The sequence below is a fragment of the Grammomys surdaster genome, unplaced genomic scaffold (genome assembly GCF_004785775.1).
Source record: "Grammomys surdaster isolate TR1022 unplaced genomic scaffold, NIH_TR_1.0 125769, whole genome shotgun sequence".
Classification (NCBI taxonomy): Eukaryota; Metazoa; Chordata; class Mammalia; order Rodentia; family Muridae; genus Grammomys; species Grammomys surdaster.
This window is the reverse complement of record NW_021620600.1, coordinates 1,598,215-1,621,550: the sequence shown is the minus strand read 5'-3', so window position 1 is coordinate 1,621,550 and position 23,336 is coordinate 1,598,215. Positions and strand designations below refer to the sequence as shown.

Here is a 23,336-nt window from a genome sequence, read left to right as displayed (position 1 = left end):
TTGGCCAGGCTCCATATGTCTTTCAGGAGACAGTGGTGGAGAGAAAAGCCCCAGAGCCATCTCAGGGCCTGCCCCGTGCCATGTCCTCAAGAGATGGCCTTCTGCTGGATGAGGATGAGGAGGAAGGTATGACCACCAGCCTGGGGGTGCAGTTAACACAGATGACGTGCTAGGTGCTTTCCTCATTGCTATGTCAAACTACTGACAAGAAGCTACCTTAGGAAAGGTCTGTTTGGGCTTTCAGGTCTAGGGAAATGATCTGATCATGGCTGGGAAGGAATGATGCTGGAGCAAGGCTGATGGTCACACTATGTCCTCAGGAAGCAGAGAGCCATGAACATTCAGCCCACTTTCTCCTTTTTATTCAGTTTAGAACCCCAGCTTATGGAATGGCATCGCCCAAAGTGGGCAGGTCCACTCACCTCAAGTAATCTATTGTAGATAACCCCTCTCTGTTTGTTCAGAGGCTTGCCTTGTCTAGTTGACAGTATTATCCATCACACAGGAAAAACTGAAGTCCTGGGATTCTGGACATGGTTGCATAGTGTGGTTTGATTAAGCATCTTCTTCTCTATATATGTTTTCCCATCTATAAGTGGGAATAAGCTGACCCCTGGTTCACCTTCAGAGGGTTGTGACCTGTCAAGCTTCAGGGTGGGTTCTTGTGACCTGCAGAGGAGGCGGCCGAGAGTGAGGAGGATGACAACTTATCCTCAGTGCTGCATCAGCGAGCCAAGATCCCATGGCGAGCCTGCACTAAGTATTTGTCCTCTGCTGGCATCCTGCTCCTGTCCCTGCTTGTCTTCTCCCAGCTACTCAAGCACATGGTCTTGGTGGCCATTGATTACTGGCTGGCCAAGTGGACAGACAGTGCCCTGGTCCTGAGCCCTGCTGCCAGGAACTGCTCCCTCAGCCAGGTACAACTGCCGCCCATAACAGGGCTGGTGGAGAGGAGGAGGGAGGGCTGAACCCGCACACAGCCGCAGGACACACCCTTTCTCTTCCCACTTAGGAATGCACCCTGGACCAGTCTGTCTATGCCATGGTATTCACTGTTCTCTGCAGCCTGGGTATCGCGCTGTGCCTTGTCACCTCTGTCACTGTGGAGTGGACAGGACTGAAGGTGGCCAAGAGGCTGCACCGCAGCCTGCTCAACCGCATCATCCTGGCCCCCATGAGGTACCCCAGACCCAACCACAGCAGGGCAGGTCACTATGCTCTGAGTCTTAAATGAGAGATAGGTCCCCCATCTATAAAATGATCACAGATGTCCTCTGTCACAGGCTTGGTGGGGGGGATAACTCAAGTGTGTGTGTGTGTGTGTGTGTGTGTGTGTGTGTAGAAGTATCCTTATGCAAGAAGCAGGGAGAACTGGCATTTACTCAGCAGACCCCTGTGAGCATTTTACATGGTTGGCTCATTCGTTGGTCACATCTGCCTTCAACATGAGCATCTACAGACTTCTGACAAAGGTTAATTCCCTTCCCTAGGTGGTATAATCTCTCTGCCCGCAAGTTCCACTGCCTCCTCTCCCCCTCTCCCTCCCTGTGCAGACTGCATTTTCTGACTCTGGGGGTAGGATTAACTGTTTGAATCACCCTAATGAGATGAAACAGAGCCCTAAAAGTGCCAGGTGTCAAGACTCTTTAACGTCATGCCCGACTGGCGGCTGGTCAGACTGATTTGGAACCACAGAGGCATGCTGGTTACCCGGCCTCATGGCTTCCAGACCTCCATAACTCTACCTCATAGCTACCCCTCTGCTGGCTCTTTCACGCTCCAGCTTTGTTCTCTCTGTGGCTGGGGACATGGCAGCCTCATTGACTTACCCTCTGCCTGCCCCTAGTCTGAAGTTCAGAAGCTCTCTGGCTGGGTTGGGCCAACTCCAGGTCACAGCCAGAGTGCTGACAGCTGGCATAGCTTCTCACTGTCAGCCAGTTGACAGACTGTCCCCAGGGAACAGCTCTCCTGGGAGAGAGCTCTGTGTCCCAAGGGAACTGTTGCCAAGAGAGTCCAGCCGAAGAGGGTATCAGTGGTCACGGGGAGCCTGTGAGTCAGGAAGGCTAAACGGAAACCAACACCCTCTTGAGTAGCTATAGAAATTCTCAAGGACACAGGCTAGATATATGCAGACCCACGAAAGCAACTGCTCCAGAAGCCTGACCCACAGATGGTTCTAGAAATATTTAAATCAAGCAACTAGCTGCCCTCATTTCATAAACAAAGAGTAAATCAGTCAATAAATAAAGATTCTGCTTGCCTCTTAGGTTCTTTGAGACTACACCCCTGGGGAGTATCCTAAACAGATTTTCATCTGATTGTAATACCATTGACCAGGTACTGACTATGCCATGCTTCCCCTGGAACCCTGGAAGCTTGTCCTCTTAGATGCTGGCCTCCACATAGATGTTCAAGGCCCTAGGTGGGGAGCCCAGTGTCCCTGTGTGGGGAGCCCAGTGTTCTGCTCTGACTGACACTACCTCAGGGTCTGCCCTCCCCGCCAGCTTTCATAAGACTGAAGCCTCTTTGGCTTCCATTGAAGATTCCACTAGGTCATTCAGGAATATTCTGAATATTCGCATGGATTCAGCCTATATCGCCTTTATTGGCATCTTACTAGATGGCAGGAAAACAGAGTCTGGATTCCTGGCCCCAGAGAGTTTGCAGTATAGCCAGACAGATGCACATCATCCTGGAATAAAGTGAGAGACAAACATGGCGGCAGATGGCACTCCAAAGAGTCTAACACAGCAACATCCCCGCTGTCTCCCCCTCTCCTCTCCAGCACATCCCGTCCACGCTCGAGTGTCTGAGCCGATCCACCCTACTCTGTGTCTCCGCTTTGACTGTCATCTCCTACGTCACACCTGTCTTCCTTGTGGCCCTCTTACCCCTAGCTGTGGTGTGCTACTTCATCCAGAAGTACTTCCGAGTGGCATCCAGGTGACAGCAGCATTTCTCATCTGGCGGGTGGAGGTGTGGGAGCAGGGATAGGGGGTCCTTTGTGATGGTGGTTTGGTACACTTGCCAGAATCATCACTATAAAAGTGAGAATTGAAAATAGAAATAACCAATAGAAATGGGGGCAATGCCCATCCTAACGTCTCATCTGCCGGTGCATGCTCTATAGCTCATTGCTTCCTTGGGAGATGGGTCAGGAGCAGGATTGCTAGGGCAGGGGGACAGTATTTGTGTCCTCCATTCATTTGCCCCAAATGCTTCCCATGAGGACTGTATGATCCCAGGAGCCAAACTGACTTAGGAATCAGCCTGGTCTCTAGTGTGGGCTGGAGGAGGGATAGACAGCACCTGACAGGAGAGGTGTGATGGATTAGCTCGCTTCCAAGTCCACAGGGGTGCAGAGCATGACTGGAAACCTTGACTGCACTGAGGTTCCTGCAGACACTCTCATGGATCATATTTGCCCTTGTGAGATTGAGACTCACCACACAATCACACGCACACACACAAACACACACACACATACGCACACACTCGTGCATGCACATGCATACACACACATACACACATGCTCACACACACACATATACACACACTTGTGCACATACACACATACACACACACATACACACACATATGCTCACACATACTCACACATACACACACATGCTCACACACTTGTGCACATACACACACACACACTCATACACACATACATACATGCATCTGTATGCCCACAATTACACATATACTCACACATGCTCACACTCATACACACACATGCTCACACTCATGCACACACATACACACATACACACTCACACATACACACATGCTCACACTCACACATACACACACTCATACACACACAGTCACACACATACACACATGCTCACAATCACACATATGCACACACTCACAGTCATACACACTCACATACACACACACTCACATACATGCACTCACACATACACACACACACTCACACATACACACTCACACACACAAACACACATACACATGCACACACATTTCCTACTTAAAGTATTCTAGTATATTCTCTAGAGAGTTCTGCCTAAGAGTGATTCTGTTAAACTCATTGATTCAAAAAATTAGAAAGAAAACTTAAATGGCCCTCTAGGCCACAGTTACTCAGACTGCCAATTACAGCCATCATTAAATCGGTATCCTGATTCATAATTAGCATTTTGAAAACGTCGAGGTAGAACCAAGCCTAGGGGTGAGTTAGAGCACTCGCCTATCATGAACACACGTTTGCACACACATATATGTGTCTGTATATATGCATTCTATTTTGATCTATAACATAAATTATCAGGCTATATTTCACAGCATGAATTCTATGCTTTGCCTATGTAAGCATGGGCACCCATCTGTGGTACAAAATATTCTATTTTTTATACTTCAGGTCATGGTCATGAAAGTTAAGCATCTTTCCCAAGTGCATACAGTTGATAAAGAAACAAAATACTGCTTGGGAACAATAGTCACTATGTCTAAGTGCATTTTTTTATCCTAATACCTGCCCATAAGACTCAACGTTGATATAAATGGCTTGTGTTTCAATGGCCCAGAATCTCCAAGCACCTGGGGGAACCCTGCGTTGGCACTAGCAGAATGGCAGTGTCTTGTCAAACATACCGTGCTATACACACTGTAGTACAAACTGTCCTGCACACTCCACCTCTCTGCCAAGGAGGGCATGTTCGCGCCATTCCTCTGATATCTGGCTCTTGCATCAGTGTCTAGGGACACTGCTCCTTGTTTTTCAGCTGGCCTACCTGGCATGCGATATGCGGCTGTGGGGAGCAAGAGGCCTCGTGTTGCCATGGAAACCTGTAGCCTCTTCTCCCCACCCAGGATCTTAGCCTAAGATGCCCTGAGGCCCACTGTGGTTCTTAGGCAACAAAGAACTGGGAACGTCAAATCTGGCCTTTCTGTTCCTTTGGCCACTGTCCTATAACCTGTGAAGTGGGGGCACACACACACCCACACACAAACATTCACACTCACACATATTCATGTACTTCACAAACACATATACACACACTCACACACCACTCCTATCTCAGTGCCAGATGTGAGGTGGACATCGCCCAGGATGGTTGCCGGCTCTGTTGAAACATTCCACATAAGCATTCTCTTTGGCATCCCAATAGCATCATCTCAGCAACAGTAGCATCCCAGTGTTACAGTCTCAGCAAGGGGGAAATGGAGGCTGAAAGGGATGAGGCTGGCCAACCTGGTGGTCGTAGCTGCATCCCTGCTGAGGCTGAGCACAAGCTGCCAGCCTAACCACTCTGTTCATACAGGGACCTGCAGCAGCTGGATGACACAACACAGCTCCCTCTGCTCTCACACTTTGCTGAAACTGTGGAAGGACTCACCACCATCCGTGCCTTCAGGTACAAGCCCAGAGTCCTCCAAGGTGGGAGTGGAATGGAGTGTGGCTAGCCTCAGGCTCACAGGTATGACTTCAAAGGGCCCTACTTAGGAAGGCCCAGAGCATACCTGTCTTAATCACATGTTGGGCCTGGGCAATGTCCACTAGCAGGGACAGGCCATGTGGACTCCAGATGTGAAATCCTAGCCTTGCAGAGAAGCTGTGGGCCTTAGAAGTAAGGTGGGACATGACAAGAAAGCAGCCTGGGACAGATCTGTCCACACTGGAGAGGCCCCAACAGCTGGAGCCAGCCATGAGACCTTCCACAGTTAATGTTATCAAACATCAAATAGGTTGCCACTTCAATTCATTCTGCTGGGTGACCCTAAGTGCTGAGCATGATTGTTCCTGCTGCACAGATAGGGAAACTGAGGCACTGAACAGTCACGAAACCTCTCTGGGAAATGCCCCCACAAAGCCCAGATTTGAGCTGTTCACCCATTCAATAACCACTGAGCTCCTCCTGTGCTGAACCAGTTCGAGGCACTGAAGATGTGTCACATGTCCCCAGAGGTATTAGTCCCCACAGGCCATATGACCATTGCTTTACTAGACATGGGGACAAGGCTTTGGGAGCATAGAAGGGAAGCAGTCGGGGAAGGCTTCTTAGAGTAGGAGTTACAGAAGCTATGACTCAAAAGACAGACGAGAGTTCTCTCACCCTGAGGAGTTTTCTGAAAGTTCAATGCCCCTGACACCATGCCACCTCCTTGAGAGGCGGTATTGGGCTGGGAGCATCTGTGGGCAACAGGAAGTAGAGAAAACCCCTGTTCTCACAACCAAGAAGTGGTTGGATCTCCTGGAGCCTCAGTCCCCTCCTAACTAGACCTGAAGCCCCCTGACCCACGCCATTGGGTTCTCATCTCAAAGCCTAACCCAGAGAGTGACAACAGGTCTCAAAGCCTAACCCAGAGAGTGGCAACAGGTTATTTTTAGAATGGCCCAGCTGCATGACAATCACCATGTGACACCAAGCCCTGTGTCAGGAGCAACCCAAGGTCTTAGGGATCAGCTGAGGGTTCAAGATCTTCATATCTTCTGTTACCATTAAGTCCAAGATCAGCCTTAGGAGAGGTGCCCTGGGCTTTGGCACAGACCAAACTCCTCCTGGGGCAAGTGGGCCTGTGGGAATTCACCTCTCAGATGTCATCTGAGGAAACCAGAACAGAGTTGTGCCTGAGGCCAGCCTGCATTCCCTGGATACCCCTCTACCCCTCACAAGCCTGAACCTCCCCTCACAGAAGCCCTGAGACCCAGCACGGGGCTCCAGATTTGGCTCCCAGCTGCCCCAGGTTGCTTCAGCTTTGGGCCTAGCCTCTGCTCTAAGTTTTAAAACTGGTGTCCAGAGCCCTTGGGCTAGGCATGGCATTGCAGACTAACTTTCGTAAGTGGGCTAGATGTCTGAGCAGATTCCAACTCTGTCTCTTAGCCTCAGACCAGGCCAGGGCTCAGATCAAGCCTGTGGTCAGCCAAGGACCTGCTGCCTCGTTCCCCACACCCCTTATCATGCTGAAGGATAGTAAATTTGAAAAGACGCCTTTTACTCACTGTAGTATGTGCCTAATTTGCTGGCTTGAACCCTGAAGCCTACCCTGGTGGAAGTTAACTAGCTTTATTGATTTCCCACTGGTGGAGTGCCAAGGGCTAAATGTTGCATTTGAGTTATTAGCAGTCACCCTCGCGACAGCCACGTGACGTAGGTGTGAGCTGAAGCCCAGCTGCTCTGCACTGGGGTCAAGGCCACTTTTCAGCGTTCATCACCCAATAAGCACGCACTTCCTGGAGCCAAGTCTGGGGAAAGCAGCTGCGAAGCTCAGCCAGGCTATCCGCACCTTCCCACCCCCACCTCCACCCACCCTGCCCTCAGAGGAGGCAGGTCTGAGCACAGTGATGCAGTGGAAGTTTGTTGAAGCCATGAGGGTGGACAGTTCCCATAATGCCCTGCACTGGGCTCGGTGTGGCTCACAGGCCCTTGGGCCATGCTAACATCAATGTCCTCATTTTGCCCTTGAAGAAACCATCTTGATCCTAACATGATCGTGGGGCTTGGATCCCAGTCTGGGTTTGCACTGCTGTGGAGCTCTTTCCCAGTCCCCAGCATGTGTGTCAACTGCCTCAACTTTGATATGGTGTCCACAGGCCCTCAGACCCTCATACACTCCTCACATTTTCTCAGGCACATGCACATTCACATGAGCATGTGTACACATGCAAGCACACACATACGTCAGCATGCGCATACTCCAGCCCCTCTCATGCTGAGATTCACACTCACCTCAGACCTGTCACCCACCCACACGCATCCACCACTTGTCTGTTCGGCACACACTCCCCCCACACCTTGGAGACGCTCTTTAGCACCCTCAGATGAGTGTCCTCTGCCCAGAAATGATTCAAGCAAAACAGCTTCAGAGGTGAGAAGCACATGCCCAACACGGCATGGGGTCTCTCTGCGTTCCCGGATTTGGTTTTTCCCAGTTTAGTCCAAGATGGGTTTTCGTTGGTCCCTTTGTTCATCATTAAACTTCCACGGCACCTCAGGCTGATGAGTGGCTACGGAAGGGAAAGGGGGAGTCAGGGAAGGCGTTTCTGAGGAGGTGCAGTTAAGGTCAGGCCTGGAGTTGAGAAGGGAGCAGATTTGGAAAGATCAAGGGAGAAAGCTTCCAGGTGATGGAAAGAATGCAAGTGCTGGGGGGAGGGGGAAGATGATGCCATGGCCCGAAAGGGCTGGGGAGGCTTCGTAATGAGTGGAGGAGATAACCTTGACCATAACTGGTCCCTACTGAGGAAGTGGTTCTTAATACCAGACACCACTGACGTTCTCCGAGGGGGACACACTGATGCAGAAAGATAACCTGACACCTGGTAGAAAGAAAACCAGACAAGATGTCAGGGATCCGATGTACCCCAGTGGGCCAGAAGCAGGAGAGAAGTGGACAGAGGTGGGGGCCACATTCGTGGTCAACCCAAGAGCTGGTCTGTTTGGGAGCTGCTGAGAGCCCTCTGTAAGTCCTCTCTGTAAGTCCCACCCTCTCCCTCCACATCCTGCTCACCCTCCAGGTACGAGGCCCGGTTCCAGAAGAAGCTCCTGGAGTACACGGACTCCAACAACATCGCCTCCCTCTTCCTCACGGCAGCCAACAGGTGGCTGGAAGTCCGCATGGCAAGTGCCACCCCCACTGTGCGTCCTGGGGTGGGGGTCCTGTTAGGAGTGTAGAGCTGGAACAAGGGGCAAACAAAGATGCGGATAGAAGAGGGAGAGCTGATGATGGGGACCCAGCCCTGTTAGTCTTTGCAGATCTAACCTGCATCTTCACCCCCTTATATCCCAGGGGTGTTCCAGGAAGAAAGAGAGTGGGAGTGTGCAGGATGGAGACATTAAGAATGGTGGAGGTCAGGACTAGGGGTATAGCTCGGCTGAGAGAGCGCTTGCCTAGTATGCACAAAGCCCTGGGTTCGATTTCCACATCATATCTGTACTCCCCGAATGCTGGGGATAGCAGCAGAAGGATGCTAAGTTCAAGGTCCGCCTGCGCCTGGGCTATAAGATCCTGTCAGGATGAGGAGACAGGCATGTGCCAGCAGTGGGCCATGTGATATACACACGAGGGCTCATGGGGCCGGCTGGTGAGGCACCCTTCCTTGGGGAGTAGGGTACATAACTTTGGAGGGGACGTGAGCTCCTGGGCCTCAGCTTCTGCCAGCCTCTTGTGTGGAGGCTGCATGAGAGTGGGGCTGGGGCTCAGGCTGGGTGCGAGAGGATGAGGTACTCATGGCTCTGACTCACAACAGTCCAGACCAACTGCTGTCCTTCCTCAGGAATACATCGGAGCATGTGTGGTGCTCATCGCAGCTGCCACCTCCATCTCCAACTCCCTGCACAGGGAGCTCTCTGCTGGCCTGGTGGGCCTGGGCCTCACCTATGCCTTGATGGTGAGTGGCAGCAGGTGGGGCAGGGAGGACTCGGAGGATGCCCCTAGGCATCTGGGGCAGTTTCCTCCACCGAGATATGGGAGGGATGGTGCACCCTCACCTAGGCCTTGCTAGATGGATAGCAAGCAGGTGATGGGTGAGGGGCCACTGTGACCCTTTCATGCCTCCAGGTTCCACTATCCACAGGCAGGTGGTGGGTAGCAAACGCTCACAGGGGCTCCTAGTCCATCCTAGTCCAGTTAGGAGAGCCATCCCGGAAGCCAAGGGGAAAATGGTCATCACTAAGCACAGAGATGGCCCCTCTCCCCTCAGGTCTCCAACTACCTCAACTGGATGGTGAGGAACCTGGCAGACATGGAGATCCAACTGGGGGCTGTGAAGCGTATCCACACACTCCTAAAAACTGAGGCAGAGAGCTATGAGGGGCTCCTGGGTGAGAACCTGCAGGGTGCATCCCCGGTTGGGGGTGGGTGACATTTCTGGATGCTAGGAGTGGCCTGTGCCTGGTGGCTGACCCCCAGCCTGGCCCTCAGCACCATCATTGATCCCCAAGAACTGGCCAGACCAAGGAAAGATCCAAATTCAAAACCTGAGTGTGCGCTATGACAGCTCCCTGAAGCCTGTTCTGAAGCACGTCAATGCCCTCATCTCCCCAGGACAGAAGGTCAGCTGGGGTGGGAGCCCGTCGGGTGGGCAACAGTCAGCTGCAGGCCTCTTCCTACCCTTGAGCCCCCTCCACCACAGAGACAGTCATCTAGGACTTCCTTGGTTTAGAGAGCTTTGCCAGGCCTTCACTGCAAGGGGTCCCTGGCTGTCCCCACTGTATCCTCTTGACCTTCAGAGTGGAGGTCTCAAGCAGAGAGAGACACTGCCGCTGTCCAGCACTCTGGGTCTCACATCTCTCATTCAGCCCATCTCTGACAAGTCCCTGTTTCTTGCCTTTTTCTCTCTGTCCTTGGGGAATATCTGCCCCGCCTGTCTCTTCCACCCTGGTCCCTCAGTCTCACTGTCTCTGTATCAGTCCTTTATGTAAGTTTCACTTGGGACTCAAGAACTGGGAAGCCGTAGGATCCGGTGTGGCCCTACTGCAGGTGGAGAACTCAAACGCATGCCCACATGGTGCACTCACTGTCCCACAGTGTCCTGCCATACACATGCACACAGAGGCACACCAGGGCCTTTTCTCCCTGACGGTCACCAAACAGGATGTGGGTCTTCCCTGCAGACCTAGACCATGGCCCGTGCAACTAGCCACTATGCTTGTACTCTACTCTTGGGTCGCCGAGAGAGCCCTCTCTGAACCCACCACAGGAAACAAGCTCAGCCCCGGGTCCAGCCTGGCCAAAGAGAAGCTGGTCAGTCAGGAAACTGAGACTGGAGGAGGCACTGTGACCCCCACACCTGTGCACACTCCAGGGCCACAGCGACGCACCTGCTTCTCTGCTTCCAGATTGGGATCTGCGGCCGCACAGGCAGTGGGAAGTCCTCCTTCTCTCTCGCCTTTTTCCGAATGGTGGACATGTTCGAAGGTGATTTGTGTGTTAGCTGTCACACACGTACAGGTGTGCCCACAGCTACCAGGCAAGACCCGGAAAACCCAGCAGCCATTCCGGATCCTCACTGGGATCCACGTCCCAGGCTGAGCCCGCTCCCAGCACCACTCCCACCTGGTGGCTCTTGACCTATGACATCATCTCCAAACAGGGCGCATCATCATTGACGGCATTGACATCGCCAAGCTGCCACTGCACACTCTCCGCTCACGCCTGTCCATCATCCTACAGGACCCTGTCCTCTTCAGTGGCACTATCAGGTGAGACCCTACACTCCTTCTGCCCCAGCTCCAGGCCAGCTTTGCTCTCTGCACAATATGGGGAGCAGAGTAGTCAGAGGAAGGTCTCCCTCTCAGCCTTCCTCACTAGGCTTAAGCAGGTACTTGTGGGTTCTCCACCCCGCTCTTCCAAATGCTTCCCTCCTCAGCAGGCCCCGCCCAGCACTAGGTTCTCAGTCGCTGCTTTGAGGATGAAGGTGAACCCTGCTCCCTGAGGGCTCTCTGTGCTTCTCCCTAGATTCAACCTGGACCCCGAGAAGAAATGCTCAGACAGTACGCTGTGGGAGGCCCTGGAGATCGCCCAGCTGAAGCTGGTGGTGAAGGCGCTGCCAGGAGGCCTGGGTGACTGCTCCTTGCACAGATGGGTTTGAAAGGGAAACATCACAGTTGTTTCTGGGATGAGCCCTGAGCTTGGGGCCCCGAGTCTAGCTAGATCTCAGTGACCATGCTACCTTTTACCATACAGGGGTTCAGAGGTCAAACAATTTGCCTAGGGTCACACAACTCACCTAGCTCAGAGTCTAGCACAGGGGGACATTGAGGGTCCCCAGAAGACAGATTACAAGTCCCCTACACCACAGTGTATCTTTAGCCCTGCCTTGCCCTATCTTCCTGTCCTGTGGACAAGGGTCACAGTGGACATTGGTACAAAATGTGCCCATTGAGATGGCTCTTCCCCAGTCCAGGTTCAGTCAGAATCATGGTGTAGGCACTGTGAGGCTAGACAGGCTTTAATATTGCTGGCTCATCCTCTGGCCAAGGCTCCCACCGGGACTCCCCAGGGCCCCGACAGTGCATGGCACCGGGGTGACCAGTGTGCATTGTATCCATATGAATGGAAGCCCTGTTGTGTCAGAAACATCATCCCTGCACACACACCGACACAGCCACATGCGTGGGCCCTGTACATACTTCCCTTTCCACGGGGCTCTACTCACAGGCAGGACTTACTCAGTCCTGCCCCTCCCATGTCTGCTTCCAGATGCCATCATCACGGAAGGAGGGGAGAATTTTAGCCAGGGCCAGAGGCAGCTGTTCTGCCTGGCTCGGGCCTTCGTGAGGAAGACCAGTATCTTCATCATGGATGAAGCAACTGCCTCCATCGACATGGCTACGGTTGGTCCTGGGGTGGTGTGTTAGGGAGCAGTTGGCACACGGGGTCTTAAGCCTCAAGGTGACCTTCACATCTAGGGCTACGTGGCAAAGGCAAGTCCGGCCTCCAAGTATTGAACACCTGGTCAGTTCTCTGGGACTAGAGTCAGAGAGGAGACAAGCATAGAGCTAAGGGCGGGTGTAGATGGAAGCCGGGCCACCTGGGCCCCATGTCCCCAGAACCATCCCAGACCCCATCCATGGAGCAGATGAGCCACCAGCTGCTACCTCTACCTGACAGGAAAACATCCTCCAGAAGGTTGTGATGACAGCCTTCGCAGACCGCACCGTGGTCACCATTGCGGTAAGGGGCCATTGATGTCCTGTGTGGAGGTCACCGGGAGGGAATACTTACCTCTGGGACGGTAACCAGCAGACTGATCTCTGTAGTCAGGAACAGATGCTAGAGTGTCCAGGACAGGAGTCTAGAAAGCTGGCAGGAAGATAGAGCAGAATTTTGAGGTGTCTAGAGATTTACACCTTTACCTGCCTCAGGCCTTCCCCCTATTTCTCTGAATTCCAAGATACATCCTTCCCTAAAGCCCTGTGGTCTAGGCTGGGGCTGCTTCTCATAAAGAGTAGGGGCCTGTGGAGGGAGTCTGTAAGTCTTGATGCCTGGAGGACGAGGGAGAGGCATGATAGAGAAGAGAAGGACAGAGGGCTTGGATCACAACCACCCCAGGCTGGAGCCACCACCTCAGAGGACACCGTTGGGCTGTGTAGAATATATGAGGCTGTGGCTTCAATCCCTAGCACTACAGAAACAGATGTGGTGGTGACACTGAAATCCTAGCCCCAGGGAAGTAGAAGACAGGAGAGCAGAGATTCAGGGTCATCCTTGGCTACATAGCTTCAGGTCTGTCAAGGCTACATGAAAAAGGAGGCCTGAGAAAGAGCAGTGAGAAGAGACGTGGTGGCCACGGATATCCTCCAGGCTGGGGGAGGACAGTGATCCTCGGCTGTCCCACCCACCACACTAACCAGCCCCTCCTGCCCATGTAGCACCGCGTGCACACCATCCTGAGTGCAGACCTAGTGATGGTCTTGAAGAGGGGCGCGATCCTGGAGTTTGACAAGCCAGAGAAGCTTCTCAGCCAGAAGGACAGCGTCTTCGCCTCCTTTGTCCGTGCGGACAAATGACCTGCCAGCACCAAAGTGCCAGCCCACACCTCACTTGCTTGCCTAGGATTTCTTACTGTAAATCACATGTAAATAAAGAAATTAATTCTTTGCTACCGGAGACCCAGGCTCTGTGGAAGGGGCAGCAGAGCCCCATGGGTGCAGGCAACCAGCCTGCCTTTGGCACCAAGCCGACGCATAGATGCCAGTTGGACAGAGGCAAAACCATGTTCCTGATCTGTGTCAGGCTGTTCCCACTGCCATAACAAAACATCACGGGCTGGGTGGCTTTCCACAGCAAAAATTTATCTCTCCCCATCCTGGAGGCTGTCGTCAAGATCAAGGAGTTGGTTGGTGGCTTTGGTTTCTCCTGAGGCCTCTCTTCTTTTCTTTACACTGACTGTGCCCTCACAACTTCTCAATCTCCCCTCCCTTTTCCCCCCCTCATTGTTTTTCCTCTAAGTCACTAGTCATATTGGATTAGCCACTGCCCACAACATCACCGAAGCTTCATAATGTCCCCATGGGCCCTGATCCCAAGTACATGGAACTAGAGGCTGCAGCCTATGAATGTAGGGATGGAATTCAGTCTGCAGTGAGGGAAAAGGCTCAGGAACAGCCCCATCGGATAAGGGAGCAGTCTCCATCCAGCTGGGATTCGTTCGGGCTCACCTGGGTTATAACCCTGGGGTCTGGCACCTGTCTCCAGTAACAGGTACTCAACATGGCTTAAGCAAGCATTTGAATTCACTGTGGCATGTGCCTGGCCAGAGAGACCCGGAAGAATGCTACTTCAAACACAGGTGACTCCAGGTTTCTGACATCACATGGTTGTCTCCATTTCTGAGTCTTACTTCCTTCTCTATGTCCAGTGACAAATGGCTGGTAGTAGCTTTCTTTAGCTTACATCCTGTCCCAGAGTAACCAGAAGGAAAATGAGGTGTCCTCTTCCAATACTTCCAGCAAAGTCCTAGAACTGGATCCCAGTGGACTCACTGGGTCATGTGCCCACTCCCACCCAATCAGGGCTACTCTGCTGCCTAAGCCAGGATCCCATGCCACTACCCCTACCTCCCTCCCTCATCTCACAAGCATTCAGAAGTGGGAGGAGGGTGGTCCCTGAGCAGTCCCTGTACAAGCCAACCAGGTGGTAGGTCGAAGATGCCAAGGATCAGACACCAGGATGTCAAAACAACAGCTCTTTCAAATTCCATTTGCATCAGGAGAGGAGTGTAACCCTCTCCTCAGCCAAGAAATGGCAGGTGCTCATTTGCATATCATTTGGTTATAATTTGCATATCGCCTTCAGTACTGGCTTATGAGACTCTGGGGTAGCAGACCTAGGAGTCTTAGGTCTTCATCTCCCAGGGCTGCAAGCGGGTCAGAGCTCTATAACCTAAGGAAAGTTCACCAGTCACCAAGGGAGCCCAGCACAGGTCGCTCTTGAAGTGCCAGAAGCCAGAGCAACTCAAGGGAGAGCTCACTGAGGCCTGGCAGGCTGCCTGGGAAAGGCAAGATTCTCGTCCGGTGTAGGAGGGAAGAAATTAGATAGGCAAAGAGACAGAGGGCTGGGGAGGAAGGCAGGGATCCTGCAGCAAGAGTGGGGCAGTAGAAGGGAGCTGTCAAGTGCTTCACATAGGGGTGCAGAGGGGATCAGGGCAGCAACGGGGTATCACAGACCCTTAATGCAAGGACAGGGAGTGTGAGATAGACCTCAACAGGGACACAACAATATAGTGTTTAGGGAGATGGTTATGAGCCAGTGGGAGAATCAAACAGGGTAGAAGGCTGTCTACTTAGGGTTTCATTGCTGTGAAGAGACACCATGACCAAGGCAACTCTTATAAAGGACAACATTTCATTGGGGCTGGCTTACAGGTTCAGAGGTTCAGTCCATTATCATCATGGTGGGAAGCATGGAAGTGTACAGGCAGACATGGTGCAGGAGGAGCTGAGAGTTGTAGATCTTGATGCGAAGGCAACCAGGAGAGACTGCCTTCCTCAGGCAGCCAGGAGGAGGGTCTCTTCTACACTGGGTGGAGCTTAAGCATAGGCAGAGACCTCAAAGCCCACCCCAAAGTGAAATGCTTCCTCCAACAAGGCCACACCTATTCCAACAAGGTCACACCTCTTAATAATGCCACTCCCCATGGGCCATACCTCTTCAAATCACCAGAGAGGCTGAGCCCTTTTGGGCAAGACACTCAGCCTCCTCTCCCCTGGGGCAGGGAGTAGGTAAAGCCAGACCAAAGGGCAGACTCTGGCCTCTCAACCTGAAGACACCTATGTTGACCCAGCAGTTCCTTCCACTCTGGACTTCCAGGAGCAGACACAGGGAGGCGTGGGGGACTCTGCCTTTCCAAGGGTAAGACTTCTCACTCCAAGAAAGCAGCAGAGGAAGGGCAAGGAAGTCTTGTAGAATTCCCAAGGCCATCCTGACCCAAATCCCTCCACAATGATTTAACTAATGGTCTGTCAATTCAGACTTGGGTCCCCCCACCAGGAGGGCTACTGTCACCAGAACAGACTCTTGCATATGTCAATCAAAGCCTGTCTCTGCTCCACACTATGCTTGGGACAAGCAAACCTACTAGTCATTCCTCCTTTACCCCCAGGGATTTCTGCAAAGATGTCCAGAGCTCCTGGAGCCCTCTCCAAGGGCCCTTTTCTCATGGCTAAAAGTTGAAGCGGCCTCAGAGATGTTTTGTCTGTGTCCTTAAACTTCCTATTCTTGATTCAACTTGTCTTCTCTTCCCAGCCTCAGGCATAACACCCCTGTCAGTATACTCCAGCCCTCCCTCACTCTTTGTAGCAGGGTCCACTCAACCTATCAGTGGATCTGGAAAGAAGAAACCACCATCTGAAATTCCCCCCACTCAATATGAAAATGTCCCATGGTGGCCGGTATTCCCAGTGCCACTATTACTGCAGCTCCAGCCTCCACCCTTCACTCAAGCTCACAGCGGGTAGAGGTCTGTCTCAAGGATCTGACCCCAGGGCAGGCCATTACAGTTCCAGCCACCTCCAGGAGCCACTCTAAAGTGGCGACTGTAATGGAAACATCATTCCTGTTCTTGACAATAACCTGGGTCACCTACTCTATAAGCTAGCCCTGAAACAGCTGCTCAGGCCAGACCCCCCCCTCCCCTCCACACACACACCCCCACACCCTACCCCCTAGGGCTAAGGGAAAGAAATCAGGCTGAAGATCTACAGAGTACAAAGCAAACACTGGCAGAACAACCCCTCTTAAAAGTCAGGGACGGTAGCCAGGGCCTTGCTGTGCACTTGTAATCCCAGCACTCCAGAAGTGGAGGCAGGAAGATCAGAAGTTCAAGGTCATCCTCTGCTACATACGGAGTTTGAAGCCATCCTGGGCTACAAGAAATTCTGTCTCGAATAGGTAAATAAGCAAATAAATAAATGAATGAATGTAAGATCAAAAATAATCCTCAAAGGGAGGAAGAATCGTCAGTTGAGAAGTTCTGAGGCTAATGTTTCTCTCATTGATGTTGTAACCTCTCACTGCCTTCTGGAAATCAAGCGCTGTGTGAGAGGCAGGTAAGACCTCAACAAGGACCTCAACATGGACTATGGCCGGGGCAAAAATAGAAGTCAGGGCTACAGGGGCTGCTGAGCCAGACTAAGAGGATTTCACAAAAGCGACTTCTTTAGACGCATCCTCGGTTTGAAGAAAGCCCTATGGCCTGGCTGAGGATAGTGAGCAGGCGAGGGCGGGACGAGAACCCTCTGTGGGCGGGGCCTGCACCTAGGCCCGCCCCTACCCCCGCTCGGGAGCCGATCTGGCGCCCTCTGGCGGCGGAGGCTGCACTTGCTTTCGGGAGCCCCCCGCCCGCAGCCTCCCACCCCCACCGCGCACGGGTCGGTGCCTGAGGACCGGCTCACAGACACACGCCCGGGAAGCCGGCCGGCCGGCCGGGAGTGAGCGCCCGGAGTGGGAGGGGGCAGGGAGGTGGCCGCAGCTTGAGCAGCACTAGCAGGTGCGGCGGCGACAGGCGGGGTGGGGACGGAGCGGCGGCGGGGGCTACGGGCGGGCGGCAGGGCAGCAGGGAGGCCGCGACGCGGAGCCAGCGGGGTCTGGGCGGCGGGGGGCGAGGGGATCCCGAGCGTAGACGGTTGCAGGGTGACTCGAAGGGCGCGGGATCCCAAGGAGACAAAGAGGACAAGGGCTAGATCGGGAGAGCAGAGCGGTGAGGGCGCTAGGGGAGGGGTGGGATGGGAAATTCGGGGCACACCTGGAGAGGAGACTGGGTCAAGAAGTAAGGCTGGTGCTTGGAGGGGACAGCGGACAGAAGTGGGTAAGGTCAGAGAAGAACGGGGGTCGAGTGAGGGCTGATAAGTTGGAAGACCCGGAGGTGATAAGTTCTGAGGTGGTTTGAAAAGAAAGGCTGGGCCAGGGGAAGGGAGTTAGAGGGAGGTCCTGGCGTGTGGAGGAGAGCTGAGCGGGGCATCCAGTACCAGGTAGAGCACAAGCTGGGTTGGGGGTTCAGTAAGCAAGGAGCAGGTGGAGCTGGCTTCTGAAGCTAGATAAAGAGAAGCAGAACCCAGCCGGGGGCATATCAGTCCAGAGGTTGGTACAAGCTTAGGGTAACCTGAGGAAAGGGCCCAGAGAGGGGACCCTACAAAGAGGCCCTAGGTCAAGCCGGTGTAGTGCCTCCCCCCATGGGGGAGACCCCTTGCTGGGGCCAACGGAACCATGCTGTCCCGAAAGGGCATTATCCCTGAGGAATATGTGCTGACCCGGCTGGCAGAGGACCCTACAGAGCCCAGGTACCGTACTCGGGAGAGGAGGGCCCGCTTCGTGTCCAAGAAAGGCAACTGCAACGTCGCCCACAAGAACATTCGCGAGCAGGGCCGCTTCCTTCAAGATGTGTTCACCACGCTGGTGGACCTCAAATGGCCCCACACGCTGCTCATTTTCACCATGTCCTTCCTGTGCAGCTGGCTGCTCTTCGCCATGGTCTGGTGGCTCATCGCCTTCGCCCACGGTGACCTGGCCCCCGGAGAAGGCTCCAACGTGCCCTGTGTCACAAGCATCCACTCCTTTTCATCTGCCTTCCTTTTCTCCATCGAGGTCCAGGTGACCATTGGTTTCGGCGGGCGCATGGTGACAGAGGAATGTCCCCTGGCTATCCTTATTCTCATTGTGCAGAATATCGTAGGGCTAATGATCAACGCCATCATGCTGGGCTGCATCTTCATGAAAACGGCCCAGGCCCATCGGCGAGCAGAAACCCTCATCTTCAGCAAGCATGCTGTGATCACCCTGCGCCATGGCCGCCTGTGCTTCATGCTTCGCGTAGGGGACCTCCGAAAAAGCATGATCATTAGCGCCACGATCCACATGCAAGTGGTGCGCAAGACCACCAGCCCCGAGGGCGAAGTTGTGCCTCTCCACCAGGTGGACATCCCCATGGAGAATGGCGTGGGTGGTAACAGCATCTTCCTGGTGGCCCCGCTCATCATCTACCACGTCATCGACTCCAACAGCCCGCTCTACGACCTGGCTCCTAGTGACCTGCACCACCACCAGGACCTGGAGATCATTGTCATCTTGGAAGGCGTGGTAGAAACCACAGGCATCACCACGCAGGCCCGCACCTCCTATCTAGCTGACGAGATTCTGTGGGGGCAACGCTTTGTCCCCATTGTGGCCGAGGAGGATGGCCGCTATTCTGTGGACTACTCCAAATTTGGTAACACCGTTAAAGTGCCCACACCACTCTGCACAGCCCGCCAGCTTGATGAGGACCGCAGCCTGCTGGATGCCCTGACCCTCGCCTCTTCACGAGGGCCCCTGCGCAAGCGCAGTGTGGCTGTGGCGAAGGCCAAGCCCAAGTTTAGCATCTCTCCGGATGCCTTGTCCTGAGTTGCAGTCCCTCGGGCCCCCACTCGCTTATGTGGGCGCATGGAAAGAGAAGTGTGGTACGTAGAGTGGTGGGGTGAGAGCTCCTTGGCCAGATGAGGGTCTGTGTGGGACAAGACCCTCCTCGGCCCAGCCTCCCCGCTGCTGTGTGCCTGGGGTGTTACAAGATACTTGTCACTATGCTATTTCTGGCCCCAGCAGGAGCCTGTACCGGGTTATTTTTGTTCCTGCTCCTCCCAGGCTCAGCTCAGGACTGGCTTACCCCTGTGTCCCTGCCCACTATAGAAGGTTCAGGGCTCCTAAAGCTAAGGTCTCAAAGCCAGTCTTGGTCCTCCATGATTCATCTTGCCACAAGCAGACAGGTAATTGGGCAAATGCAACCCTCAAGTTGGGAGCCTATTGCTGTTTCTGTAGCCACTAAGAAATACCTGGCCAGGCCCCAGCCCTGTTGGTGCCATGCTGAAGAATCCTGCCACCCAGGGAGGAGGTGGGTGTCAGAGCATGGGAGCTGAGGAGCCCACACAGACACGGCAAGATAAGTTTACCTAGGCTAGCCTCCATGTGGCAGGCTTGTCAAGGAAGGGGACGAGGAGGCAAAGGACTGGAGACCTTGCTGGTCCTGTTCAGACATATGTCCCTGTCCTCTAGCTTTGACTCCAGCCTTCTGCAGAGAGAGGGAGAGAGTCAGGACTGCTGCCTCGTTTTGTCCCCGCCGAGTGGCTGGGAAGTGGGGTGTTGGACAAACACTGATAGACCTGGCTGAGAGGCTGAAAAGGATCCTGTGCTTGCCGAACAAGATGCACTAAAGGCAAAACTCTGCTCCTGGCTCCCCATGGGCAGCTGTGAGTCACTTTGTCTGGGGGACGCTGGTGGGTAGCGATGCCTTGCCTTGGTTGCTAGAAAAAGAAATCTTGGAAAGTTCACCCTGGTGAAGGAAAGGGAGGTCCCCAAGGCAAAGAAGCCCTTGGGCTTGACCTAAGCCTGGACTCTCAGAGCAGTGCGGTGTCCTTGCCCAGAACTCCACTGCCTCATTGTCAATAAAGCCTCCCATCTGTGACCCGAACTCTGAGCTTTTCTTGCAGGGGAGGCAGTGGGCATGCCACTGGAAAAAAAAGGGCACTGCCAGAATCTGCCACCCAACATGGCCCCGGCAGGAAAGAGGCCAAGAAAGCTACTTAGACCAGCTCTGTGTCTCTCACCTCTGGAGGCCGTCATCCTCCCACCTCAGGGCCTCACCCACCCACTCTCAGTCTGTTTGGCCAACTTGACCATTTGACATCCACCGGACATCACAGTCAAGGGCCTGGCCTCCCTCCCAAAACTCTGCTGGAAGGCTGAGGTACCCATGGGGAGAGCCAGGGAGAGGCGAACAGCTGTGACTCATGTCTCATCCATGTTAATAGTCCCTACCTCATGAAGTCGAGCAGGTGAAAGCACATGTGTACATGCTTCGGAAGTGCCTGGTCTATAACAATTACTCAGTACGTGTTAACTGTCGTGTTCACTACTGGGCTAGCCATGCGATGGGAAAACTAACTAAACCGAAGACAAAAAAAAAAAAAGTGTTTTTACACTGCCTCTGAGTGATGCGTTGCTCTGTGTGGTCTTACTCCCCACATGGTGGCCGTCCCAGCTCAGACCTGGTCTGCAGGGGCTGCTCTCCCTGTCTTTGCCCACTTCCCTGCTGTCCGCCTGCCCACCACCTGCCCCACGGCCACTCGAGCGGGCTGAGAAGTTGTGATTGCTCTGTACTGTGTGGAATATGTTGTGGCTCTCTATCTCCTGGGTCAAGGGTGGCCTCCTTTATTGATATCCATAAAGGCTCAGCCAGTGATGCTCTTTGGACCATCCCTGGAGAGAGATACCCTTCTCTCCTCTATGGGCTTTCTTCTATGCCTGTGTTTAAGGGTCTCTCTCCCCATCTCTGTGTTCATGTCTCCTCCAGAGCAACGCCAAGACAGCATCTGGAACTGAGTGGATGCTCGGTGTAAGAATGAATGGGGAGATGGATGATGGGTTGTGCACATGACCACAAACCAGGGCTATGGGTATAGTGAGGCGTGCAGATGGGGAAGCCAGGAAGTTCTGCTACCAGTCTGACTTCTAATCTACTCTCTCCTCCATCTACACATAGTTCCCAGTGCTGACTCCCTCTCAGCAGACTGGCATGTTTCTAGTTTAAGACAAACAAACAAACAAACCCTCAGAATCTCCCTAGTGCTGGGGACAACAAGTTGGGTGCTCAGGACTCACTTTAGCTCTCCTTGAGGCCACAGGGAGGAGCTAGAGTCACTTGTAAGACTTTCTGAGTGACAGCATCCTTAGTGTCCCATCCAAATAACCTTCCAGCTCCCAGATAAGCAGCTGGTGGTGTCTGAAGCCCGTAGAAATAAGATTATGGTGCCACCTGCTGGCCGCAGAGGAGACCTACAAGAGCCCAGAAAATCTGGGCTGCTGGTTCAATTTCCATCCCACTGTAAGAGAGATCCCAAGCCTTAAAGTTTAGCTCAGGGAGAGAGTAGAAAACTCCAATCCTGAACAAAGAGCCAGTTACCTCACTACACAGGAACTAGAGGGAAAATGTGCCCAGAGAGCACATAATTTCCAGATTTGAAAGTGGCAGCAGGGTCACTCTGTTAAGTGACATTCTCGATTAGGTCCAAGATACCCTTGCAATCACAGGAACCTCCCTGGCTTGGATCCACTTGCATGGAGACCCCTCTATCTTCTCTTGCCTTTGAGTCTACTGTGTGCAAATCCAAGCAGTGACAGTGCAGCCTGGGAAGCACACATACCACCAACATATACCAGGCCTGACACCTGGAGACTGACATCTCCAGCAGGTATCCGTTCCTTACATAGGACACACTCTGCCCCAACAGGTGTCCTCTTTCCAGTTTTATCCTTCCTGACATCTTCCCTAGGGCTGTTACTAGAGGGGAAGCACTGGTGGCTTCCCACAGGTCTCAATGTCTCCAATCTTCCAAGGTGACAATATCTTACAGCTTTGAGTTTTACCAATGAATGCAGGTGACTCTTAGAAAAGGGTGGGTTCTGCACATCAGCCATGTCCCTAGACCACATGCTGGTCTGAGAAGCCTGTTCTATTCCTGATCTGAAGGAGCTCGAGAGAGGAAAAACATGGAGAGCAGAGCCAAAACTGTGGCCAGGGGTGGAGGCTAGATTGACAGCCTCTCTATCAAGCCCACCTGCTCAGGGTATTCTGTTCCCTCACAGGAAGGGAAATGAGTTTCTTCTATACTCCGTCCTACTTCCGCTATTGACCAGCCCAGCGCTGAAGTGTCTTGAGGACCAGGCTACCTAGACGTGGCAACCTGAGTCCAGGATGTGATGACCTGCCTTCCCCCTGACCTTGATTCTTCCTAAGCCCTGTAATACACAGGATGTTAGCTCACAGGCCAGGCTCTGCTCACTTCAGCTTCCACCCCCGCCAGCAGAGCTTTGTCTGTGCCTCTATAATTCCCCCTGCTACAGAGATGTGACATGTGATCTGCTGTCAGGCCTTAGATCCTACTTCCTTAAAGAAGTATCTCAGGGTCCCTCGGAGGCCAAGGGCTGCAGGTGACCATTCCACATGAAGGACACTCATTAAACAAATCCATCCTTAGCAACCAGAGACAACCAACCACTATAACATCCTATGGGTTATTTATGTGACATGGGACCTTTCCCTTTTCTCAGAAATCTGTAAGAGGAAACCCCCACTTTGTCTCTTCATAGTTCCCACCAGGCGGTCTGTCTATGGCCTCAATAGCAAGTCCATTCCTTCATGGCATAGAGGATTCCAGTGTATACTAAAGACCAGCCAAGACATCCAGCCTTGTGGCCTGAACAACTTCTGGACTCTTGGACCTTCCATTCCGAGGCAGCCATTGTTGGATTAACCGAACCAGAGCATGTAAAGCATTCTCATAAATATCTCTCTCTCTCTCTCTCTCTCTCTCTCTCTCTCTCTCTCTCTCTCTCTC

The 23,336-nt window shown here is 53.1% G+C and overlaps 2 protein-coding genes across 7 annotated transcripts in view; both read left to right on the top strand.

The window, feature by feature from the left end:
- The window catches only part of Abcc8 (ATP binding cassette subfamily C member 8), a 77,427-nt gene extending 63,846 nt beyond the window's left edge, over positions 1-13,581 (top strand). For 5 of the 6 annotated variants that reach the window (XM_028788898.1, XM_028788902.1, XM_028788899.1 and 2 more), the window contains 16 exons: positions 27-126; positions 676-917; positions 1,013-1,179; positions 2,268-2,337; positions 2,786-2,943; positions 5,295-5,387; positions 8,486-8,588; positions 9,245-9,358; positions 9,671-9,791; positions 9,892-10,022; positions 10,809-10,887; positions 11,063-11,171; positions 11,428-11,531; positions 12,172-12,305; positions 12,583-12,645; positions 13,344-13,481. In XM_028788898.1, the coding sequence (XP_028644731.1) occupies positions 27-126; positions 676-917; positions 1,013-1,179; positions 2,268-2,337; positions 2,786-2,943; positions 5,295-5,387; positions 8,486-8,588; positions 9,245-9,358; positions 9,671-9,791; positions 9,892-10,022; positions 10,809-10,887; positions 11,063-11,171; positions 11,428-11,531; positions 12,172-12,305; positions 12,583-12,645; positions 13,344-13,481 (1,926 nt within the window). Of the gene's footprint in view, positions 1-26; positions 127-675; positions 918-1,012; positions 1,180-2,267; positions 2,338-2,785; positions 2,944-5,294; positions 5,388-8,485; positions 8,589-9,244; positions 9,359-9,670; positions 9,792-9,891; positions 10,023-10,808; positions 10,888-11,062; positions 11,172-11,427; positions 11,532-12,171; positions 12,306-12,582; positions 12,646-13,343 lie in introns of all 6 variants that reach the window. The other variant, XM_028788897.1, reaches the window with a different exon arrangement.
- A 4,357-nt stretch (positions 13,582-17,938) lies between these two features.
- Positions 17,939-20,923, top strand: Kcnj11 (potassium voltage-gated channel subfamily J member 11). The gene has a single exon (XM_028789000.1). It carries the CDS (start codon positions 18,178-18,180, stop codon positions 19,348-19,350), a length of 1,173 nt encoding a protein of 390 aa, XP_028644833.1. The 5' UTR covers positions 17,939-18,177; the 3' UTR covers positions 19,351-20,923.
- Positions 20,924-23,336: the final 2,413 nt, after the last annotated feature.